The 10,000-nt window shown below is 46.2% G+C and overlaps 1 protein-coding gene across 2 annotated transcripts in view; it reads left to right on the top strand.

The window, feature by feature from the left end:
• The window catches only part of LOC130164270 (uncharacterized), a 64,789-nt gene that overhangs the window by 1,320 nt on the left and 53,469 nt on the right, over positions 1–10,000 (top strand). For both annotated transcript variants that reach the window (XM_056368896.1, XM_056368897.1), the window contains exons 2-5: positions 271–612; positions 764–880; positions 8,967–9,071; positions 9,915–10,000. The exon at positions 9,915–10,000 is cut by the window's right edge and continues 16 nt beyond it. In XM_056368896.1, coding sequence (XP_056224871.1) covers positions 271–612; positions 764–880; positions 8,967–9,071; positions 9,915–10,000 — 650 coding nt within the window. The remainder of the gene's footprint in view (positions 1–270; positions 613–763; positions 881–8,966; positions 9,072–9,914) is intronic.

A 10,000-nucleotide genomic window follows, 5' to 3' on the forward strand; every position in this document is an offset into this window, starting at 1 on the left:
TCTCTCTGTACTGACAAGGTGTCAAATGTATTTAGCCCCGCCCCCCGTCCCCACAAGATGACAGGATTGGTTCCTTAGGTTTGTGATGTATGATGTTACGGTCGTCATGACGATGCTTTGCTGTGGTGTTTGTGTGGATGTAAATGTTCAGCTTCAGACATGTGTTTAGTTTACAGGCTGCTCACTCTGCAGGGTCCAGTCACAAAGTGGACCAGACTGGTTTCTGTCTCACCTGAGGACGAGGACTAATGTCTCTGTCTGTGTCCTCAGTGTCCCAGCATGCCTCAGCTCTGGAGATATATGAGGGGGACGACTTTGTCCTGCTGCCCTGTGAGTTTCCCACCTTTAACCTGGAGGATCCCTCAGTGGTGTGGAGCCGCTCCGACCTCCGTCCTTCAACCGTCCACCAGCGTCAGCCGGAAGGGGACGAACTCAAAGACCAGAACCAGGACTACAGAGACCGGACGTCCATGAGGACGGACGCTCTGCAGACCGGAGACCTCAGCCTCACTCTGAGAAGACCCACCATCAGGGACAGCAGCACCTACACCTGCATCATCAGAGAGTTTGAACAAGAAGTGAGCCGGAGAGAAGTACCACTGGAGGTCAAAGGTCAGAGCTGTAGATACAGGTCAAAGGTCAGAGCTGTAGATACAGGGAAAAGGTCAGAGCTGTAGATACAGGTCAAAGGTCAGGGATGTAGATGCAGGTCAGAGTAATGTTGTTTTAAAGTTTGACTTCTTGTTGTTTGTGTCGACTACAGAACGTCCAGACTGGCGCTGGATTCTCCTAGCTGTCCTGGTTCTGCTGGTTCTGCTGGTTCTGCTGGTTGTTGCTGTGTTTGGTGTCAGGCTGTTTAAAGAGATGAAGAACACAGTAGGTATGTACTGTGTGTGTGTGTGTGTGTGTGTCAGTGTGTATCAGTGTGTGTCAGTGTGTGTATCAGTGTGTGTGAAGTGAATAAAGACTAAACCCTTGTGGATCCAGACGGAGGCTGATCTGAGTGAGAGACTAAATACACAGATAGTCCGTCTCTATCTCTTTGTCTCTGAGCGATCGTGTTACAGTAAATCCAGCTGACATCACGGCTCAGTCTCAGTCTGTCATTTACGTGTTTGGTGATTTAGTCCGACGACGTCACAGTTATAACATCAGGATTTGAGCAGAGGTCCAGACAGAGACTAGGTGTAGACCTGGTCTTGTTCAGCAGAAGGTCATCGGAGCTTTTCTCTGTTCCAGACTTGATTATTGCCGCGGCCTTTATTCTGCTGTCTGGAGGTGAAACGTCCAAAGACTGCAGCTGGTAGAAAACATGCTGTTAACACAGTCCTTGCTGCCTTCACTGGCCTGATGTGAAGATGTTCCTGCTGGTTTTTAAAGGTGTGGCTCCTGCCTACATGTACAATCTGCTGACTCCCTGTGAGGCCGCTCCCTGCCTCAGATCCTCTGGCAGGGCCCTGGTAACAGTTTAGATCCTGACTGGTCCCCAAAGCTGATCAGGCCTCTCTGACCTCTGACCTCTGACCTGGAGGTCTCTGACTCTCCTTTAACCCTCCTGTTGTGTTTGAATTTACACCTCTGATGTTTGGATTCAGTAACAAGCACTGACCTCACATCATCACAGGTTGAGCTTCCTGTAGAGGTCAGAGGTCAGAGCAGGAGACTGAGGACAGAGGTCAGAGTAGAACTCAGTTTGTTGTGACTTGATCAGAAATGTTTTAAAGTTTAATTTTGTCTTAATATTTTAATGTCATGTTGTTGTTTGTGTCGACTACAGATCGTCCTCCTCCTCTCTGGCCCTGGGTTCTCTCAGCTGTCCTGCTTCTGACGGCTGCTGGTCTCGTGTTTGGTGTCAGTGTGTTTAAAGGGGTGAAGAACACACAAGGTAGTGTGTGTGTGTGTGTGTGTGTGTGAGTCTGTGTGTGAGTGCGTGTGTGTGTGTGTGTGTGTGTGTGTGTGTGTGTGTGTGTGTGTGTGTGTCTCTGAGTGTGTGTGTGTGTGTGTGTGCGTGTGTGTGTGTGTGTGTGTGTGTGTGTGTGTGTGTGTTTGAGTGTGTGTGTGTGTGTGTGTGTGTGTGTGTGTGTGTGTGAGTGTGTGTGTGTGTGGCTTATTGATCAGGTACTTTTTGTAATGATGGAAATGTAAAACAAGTGTGATTCACTACAGGAGGTTTTTAGTCCCCACATCACTCATTCCCCCGTCATGTTGTTGTTTGTGTCGACTACAGATCGTCCTCCTCTCTGGCCCTGGGTTCTCTCAGCTGTCCTGCTTCTGATAGGTGCTGGTCTTGTTCCCGGTGTCACAGTGTATAAAAGGATGAAGTCCACAGGTAGGTAGTGTGTGTGTGAGAGGTTAAAGGTCAGAGCGGTGCAGTAAACACATCGCAAAAGAACAAAACAAACAGGATGAATTAGAGAAAATAATTTCATTGACACACACCATGCAGTCACACAGATATCAAGGAACAGCACCAGAGCCACACACACACTCACAGACACACACACACACACACACACACACACACAAACACACACACACTCACACACACTCACACAAACACACACACTCACACACACACACACACACACACACACACACACACACACACAGGTCGTAGCTCTGCCCTTCATCACACCACCTGTTCAACAAGCTGTAAACATATTTTCAGCTTCTCCATCCACCTCACTGAGTTTTACACAGCCACAGTGCTAACGAGAAGCTAACATGAAGCTAACATGAAGCTAACAGTGAAGCTAACGTGAAGCTAACATGAAGCTAACATGAAGCTAACAGTGAAGCTAACGAGAAGCTAACATGAAGCTAACATGAAGCTAACAGTGAAGCTAATGAGAAGCTAACATGAAGCTAACAGTGAAGCTAACGAGAAGCTAACATGAAGCTAACATGAAGCTAACATGAAGCTAACATGAAGCTAACGAGAAGCTAACATGAAGCTAACGAGAAGCTAACATGAAGCTAACGAGAAGCTAACATGAAGCTAACAGTGAAGCGTTAACCCTCTAACTGTGAGACCTGCAGCAGAGGGAGGAGGACGGAGACTGATGACTGTTCTTCATCCAGCTTCATGTCAGGAATATTATTCAGCTCATTGACATGTTCCATTAGTTTCCATAGAGGTATAACTGGCTTTATATACAGTGACTCTGCTGCTGCAAACATTGCTGTTGTAATATTTCTAAAGATAATAAGAAGAACCAATACAGTTATCAATGAAGAACCTGATAAGCTGTTCTGTATTGATGAGGTGAATATAACATTATATAGCTTCACCTGATGAGAGAACCTCCACTGTCTCACTGCTGCAGCCTCAACATGAGCCTCCACACACTTAGAGAAAAGCCTCATCCTCACTCAGTGAACATGTGACCTGTCAGACGGAGCCTGGACACAGGGCTCATACATTCACATCATTTAGCCAATCAGATGAATCCTCAGCTGGCTGTCAGCTGCCCTCACATCAATGGTGTCAGTCTGGACCCTGTGAGGTCAGCTAGCACCATGGTGGAGGAATCACAGGAGCTGTACGTGCTCACTTAGTATTTATTCATCACAATATGGAACAGTGTCAACCTGAGGTCAAAGGTCAGAGAAGAAGACTGAGGTCAGAGCAGGAGACTGAGGTCAGAGATCAGAGAAGAAGACTGAGGTCAAAGGTCAGAGCAGGAGACTGAGGTCAGAGATCAGAGCAGAAGACTGAGGTCAGAGCAGGAGACTGAGGTCAGAGGTCAGAGCAGGAGACTGAGGTCAGAGGTCAGAGCAGGAGACTGAGGTCAGAGATCAGAGCAGGAGACTGAGGTCAGAGATCAGAGCAGGAGACTGAGGTCAGAGATCAGAGCAGGAGACAGAGGTCAGAGCAGGAGACTGAGGTCAAAGGTCAGAGCAGGAGACTGAGGTCAAAGGTCAGAGTAGAAGTGAACTCAGTTTGTTGTGAATTGATCATAAATGTTGTTTTAATGTTTTAATCTCATGTTGTTGTTTGTGTCCAACACAGAACAAAGTTACCAGAGGTTCTTCACTGAAGATGAGTGGCTGAAGATAAAAGGTGTGTGTGTGTGTGTGTGTGTGTGTGTGTGTGTGAGTGTGTGTTTTGTCAGATTAGGAGAATGAGGTCAAAGGTCAGATATAGAATTGAACTCAGTTTGTTGTGAATTGATCATCTTCATGTTTCATTGTATTTTATTGATGTTTATTTATTTCTCATCATGTTTTAATCTCATGTTGTTGTTTGTGTCCAACACAGAACCTTTTCTGCTCCGGGTCAAGGTTCTCTCAGCTGTTCTGGTTCTGCTGCTTGTTGTTGTTCTCAGTGTCGTCACGTCTCACCAGGTGAAGAACAAAGAAGGTGAGTGTGTGTGTGTGTGTGTGTGTGTGTGTGTGAGTGTGTGTGAGAGTGTGTGAGTGTGTGTGTGTGTGTGTGTGTGTGTGTGTGTGTGTGTGTGTGTGTGTGTGTGTGAGAGTGTGTGTGTGTGTGTGTGTGTGTGAGAGTGAGTGTCTGTGTGTGTGTGTGTGTGTGTGTGAGTGTGTGTGTGTGTGTGTGTGTGTGAGTGTGTGTGAGTGTGTGTGTGTGTGTGTGTCTGTGTGTGTCTGTGTGTGTGTGTGTGTGTGTGTGTGAGTGTGTGTGTGTGTGTGTGTGTGTGTTGTGTGTGAGTGTGAGTGTGTTTGTGTGTGTGTGTGTGTGAGTGTGTGTGTGTGTGTGTGTGTGTGTGTGTTGTGTGTGTGTGTGAGTGTGAGTGTGTTTGTGTGTGTGTGTGTGTGAGTGTGTGTGTGTGTGTGTGTGTGTGGTGTGTGTGTGTGTGTGTGAGTGTGAGTGTGTGTGTGTGAGTGTGAGTGTGTGTGTGTGTGTGTGAGTGTGTGTGTGTGTGTGGACACTAGGACCTCAGTGACTCATGTCCCTGTCTCTGTGTCCTCAGTCTCTCAGCATGGAGACACTGTGGAGGTCTATGGGGGAGGGTCGGTCCTGCTGCCCTGTGAGGACTCTCCTTTACCTCTGAACCCCACAGTGACGTGGAGCCGCAGCGACCTCAGTCCTTCAACCGTCCACCAGCGAGACGAGCGAGGTGACGACCTCAGAAACCAAAACCAGCGTTACAGCAGCCGAACATCGATGAAGACTGACGCTCTGACGACTGGAGACCTCAGCCTCACTCTGACAAGACTCCGCCCCTCTGACAGCGGCAACTACACCTGCATCATCACAGCGTTTGGAAATGATCGGAGACTGAGAGACATACAGCTGCAGGTCAAAGGTCAGGGGGGGGGGTTATTTCTGTCCAGCCAATCAGCAGTCACTGATCTATCTATCCTTATGACATCATCCATTACACCTGTTAATGAAATATTTTCATCTTTGTTTGTTTCAATCTGAGATCGATAACGACGTTAATGTGACGCTGATTAACGGTTAATAGAACAGCTGTGAAGAGGAGTGATCCGTGACTCTGAATCTGTCCAATCACATCACTGGATCAGAACTAACGGTTTTTCAATTATATTTATCTTGTCCACAGAACCGTTCTCCAGCCTGGTTGAATTCTGGGTTCTCCTGGTTCTCCTGGTTGTTTCTCTTGGTGGCATCGTGGGTCTTGGAGAAGATATGATGAGATTCGTCTTCATCGGAGGTGTGTGTGTGAGTGTGTGTGAGTGTGTATTTGTGAATGTGTGTGTGTGCGTATGTGTGTGTGTTGTCAGTGAAGTCAAACTACTTCCTGCAATCACTTCCTGATCTTGAACCAATGAGATCGATGCTGTATTTTCCATTGACGGGCAGCTGCCGCTCACTCACTGAAATGTGTGACATCACACAGCCCTGATGTTGACTGATGAGTGTTGAGGCTGTCAGACTGTTACATCATGAAACTGGTCAAACATGAAAGACTCAGACTCTCAGCTCCTCATATGAACCAACCTCTGATCATGATGATGTCACTCATATCAACACGCTGGTTGTCTGGCTAACTCACCTGCTCCAGGTGGACTGATGTGTGGCAGCTTGAAGTTATGTACCTGAGAGCTAACGTTAGCGAGCTAGCGGAGGGGAGGACTCCTCATTCCTTCTGCAGATTCCAAACCAGGTCACGATCGACACTGATCATCAATGAGACGAGTGATATTTAAATATATTAGAGAATTAACCTGGAGTATCACTCGCTGCTAAAGCACCTGAGACCAGACACAGCAGAGCTTTTATTGTGAAAATCATGAGCCATGCCTCCACATCTGTTTCAAGAAAAAAAAAGGAACATGACGACGTGAAACACAAAATCCAAGTTGATTGAATAACATTTTTTGAATAATGATCATTTTTAACAATAAAAATGAAGTTGAGAGGAGAGGGACCAGCTGCACACATTTATTTACTGCTGTCTTTTAGCTTCCTGTTTCCCTCTAGAGTTGAACTCTGGGTAAAATCATCTTCCTCTTCTCAAACCCTGATTAAAGTGAAGTGATTTGACAGCAGTTTCAACAGTCTGTTGTCAGTCTGTCTGCTGTGTCTCCTGTCCACAGTGAGGACTTTCTGCCCAACAGTCAAACCCTCAGCATGTTGTCTTCACCCAACACGTTGATGTCAGTGATGAAGGTGTAGCAGCAGCTGACTGTCACCAAACACTGATGTGATGTTGGCGCTGTAGTCCTGGTGTCAGCCTCCCCTCCACGTCTCTGCTGTGACGTCCTCACAGGCAGCATGTTGTCTCTGTCCTCTGTGTCCACCTGTCCCTCTGAGCACACCAACCACTCCTCCTGATCAACACTGTCAGAACTGTGATGAATGTTTGTGTGTCAGTGTTTTGCTGTGATGTTGAACATGTGTGTGAAATGCTGCGAGGAGCTGAGATTCATCTGCAGATCAGAGATGATCCTTGTGGATGAAAACGGACGACATGGTCAGTTTTCATCCATCAGTGGAAATGTGACAAAGAAAAGACAAAACAATCCCAACAGCATCAAGACTCTGATGGTCTCCAACACCTTCAACACCTGCTTTTAGTTTCTAGATTAGTGTCCCCTGTTCCCTTCTGGTCTGATCTGGTTCTGTCCTTCAGGTTTCTCTACAACTTTGTAATCCTTCAATAAAGAGATTAAAAGCTGCTGCTGCTGTTTATACAGCTCATGTTGTGCTTTGTTCTCCTCTCAGGTCAAGATGTGGAGGTGGAGGAAGGAGAGGAGTCTGTCCAGCTGCCCTTCAAGACCACACCTCACCTGTCTGGAGACGTCAGAGTGGAGTGGACAGACAGAGACAGAAGGAAGGTCCATGTGTATCAGAACGGTTCTGACAGACCTGAAGAACAGGACCAGGTTTACAGAGACCGAACAGAGATGAAGAAAGATCCACTGAGAACTGGAGACCTCAGTCTGAACCTGAAACACCCCACAATCGGAGACTCAGGATACTACACCTGTAGAGTCTACAAGGACGGAGACTTACTGAGAGGGACAGCAGTGTTTCTCAAGGTCGAAGGTCAGTGTTGGTTGTTTGTCTCTGGTTGTTTGTCTCTGGTTGTTTGTCTCTATTTGTTTGTCTCTGGTTGTTTGTCTCTGGTTGTTTGTCTCTAGTTGTTTGTCTCTGGTTGTTTGTCTCTGTTTTTTTGTCTCTGGTTGTTTGTCTCTGGTTGTTTGTCTCTAGTTGTTTGTCTCTGGTTGTTTGTCTCTGTTTGTTTGTCTCTGGTTGTTTGTCTCTGTTTTTTTGTCTCTGGTTGTTTGTCTCTGGTTGTTTGTCTCTAGTTGTTTGTCTCTGGTTGTTTGTCTCTGTTTGTTTGTCTCTGGTTGTTTGTCTCTGGTTGTTTGTCTCTGGTTGTTTGTCCCTGGTTGTTTGTCTCTAGTTGTTTGTCTCTAGTTGTTTGTCTCTGGTTGTTTGTCTCTGGTTGTTTGTCTCTGGTTGTTTGTCTCTAGTTGTTTGTCTCTGGTTGTTTGTCTCTGGTTGTTTGTCTCTGGTTGTTTGTCTCTGGTTGTTTGTCTCTGGTTGTTTGTCTCTGGTTGTTTGTCTCTGGTTGTTTGTCTCTGGTTGTTTGTCTCTGGTTGTTTGTCTCTGGTTGTTTGTCTCTGGTTGTTTGTCTCTGGTTGTTTGTCTCTGGTTGTTTGTCTCTGGTTGTTTGTCTCTGGTTGTTTGTCTCTGGTTGTTTGTCTCTGGTTGTTTGTCTCTGGTTGTTTGTCTCTGGTTGTTTGTCTCTGGTTGTTTGTCTCTGGTTGTTTGTCTCTGGTTGTTTGTCTCTGGTTGTTTGTCTCTGGTTGTTTGTCTCTGGTTGTTTGTCTCTGGTTGTTTGTCTCTGGTTGTTTGTCTCTGGTTGTTTGTCTCTGGTTGTTTGTCTCTAGTTGTTTGTCTCTAGTTGTTTGTCTCTAGTTGTTTGTCTCTGGTTGTTTGTCTCTGGTTGTTTGTCTCTGGTTGTTTGTCTCTGGTTGTTTGTCTCTAGTTGTTTGTCTCTAGTTGTTTGTCTCTGGTTGTTTGTCTCTGGTTGTTTGTCTCTGGTTGTTTGTCTCTGGTTGTTTGTCTCTGGTTGTTTGTCTCTAGTTGTTTGTCTCTGGTTGTTTGTCTCTGGTTGTTTGTCTCTGGTTGTTTGTCTCTAGTTGTTTGTCTCTGGTTGTTTGTCTCTGGTTGTTTGTCTCTGGTTGTTTGTCTCTGGTTGTTTGTCTCTGGTTGTTTGTCTCTGGTTGTTTGTCTCTGGTTGTTTGTCTCTGGTTGTTTGTCTCTGGTTGTTTGTCTCTGGTTGTTTGTCTCTGGTTGTTTGTCTCTGGTTGTTTGTCTCTGGTTGTTTGTCTCTGGTTGTTTGTCTCTGGTTGTTTGTCTCTGGTTGTTTGTCTCTGGTTGTTTGTCTCTGGTTGTTTGTCTCTGGTTGTTTGTCTCTGGTTGTTTGTCTCTGGTTGTTTGTCTCTGGTTGTTTGTCTCTGGTTGTTTGTCTCTGTTTGTTTGTCTTAATATTTTAATGTCATGTTGTTGTTTGTGTCGACTACAGATCGTCCTCCTCTCTGGCCCTGGGTTCTCTCAGCTGTCCTGCTTCTGACGGCTGCTGGTCTCGTGTTTGGTGTCAGTGTGTTTAAAGGGGTGAAGAACACACAAGGTAGTGTGTGTGTGTGTCAGTGTGTTTAAAGGGGTGAAGAACACACAAGGTAGTGTGTGTGTGTGTCAGTGTGTGTATCAGAGTGTGTGTGTATCAGAGTGTGTGTGTATCAGTGTGTGTATCAGTGTGTGTATCAGAGTGTGTGTGTATCAGAGTGTGTGTGTATCAGAGTGTGTGTGTATCAGTGTGTGTATCAGTGTGTGTATCAGAGTGTGTGTGTATCAGAGTGTGTGTGTATCAGAGTGTGTGTGTATCAGTGTGTGTCAGTGTGTTTAAAGGGGTGAAGAACACACAAGGTAGTGTGTGTGTGTGTCTGTGTCTGTGTGTGTGTGTGTGTCTGTGTGTGTGTGTCTGTGTGTGTGTGTGTGTCTGTGTCTGTGTCTGTGTCTGTGTCTGTGTCTGTGTGTGTCTGTGTCTGTGTCTGTGTCTGTGTCTGTGTCTGTGTGTGTGTGTCAGTGTGTTTAAAGGGGTGAAGAACACACAAGGTAGTGTGTGTGTGTGTGTGTGTGTGTGAGTGTGTGTGTGTGTGAGTGTGTGTGTGTGTGTGTGTGTGTGTGGTGTGTGTGTGTGTGTGTGTGTCTGTGTGTGTGTGTGTGTGTGTGTGAGTGTGTGTGTGTGTGTGTGTGTGTGTGTGTGTGTGTGTGTGTGTGAGTGTGTGTGTGTGGTGTGTGTGTGTGTGTGTGTGTGTGTGTGTGTGTCTGTGTGTGTGTGTGTGTGTGTGGCTTATTGATCAGGTACTTTTTGTAATGATGGAAATGTAAAACAAGTGTGATTCACTACAGGAGGTTTTTAGTCCCCACATCACTCATTCCCCCGTCATGTTGTTGTTTGTGTCGACTACAGATCGTCCTCCTCTCTGGCCCTGGGTTCTCTCAGCTGTCCTGCTTCTGACGGCTGCTGTTCTTGTTCCCGGTGTCACAGTGTATAAA

This window comes from Seriola aureovittata, chromosome 23 (genome assembly GCF_021018895.1).
Source record: "Seriola aureovittata isolate HTS-2021-v1 ecotype China chromosome 23, ASM2101889v1, whole genome shotgun sequence".
Lineage (NCBI taxonomy): Eukaryota > Metazoa > Chordata > Actinopteri > Carangiformes > Carangidae > Seriola > Seriola aureovittata.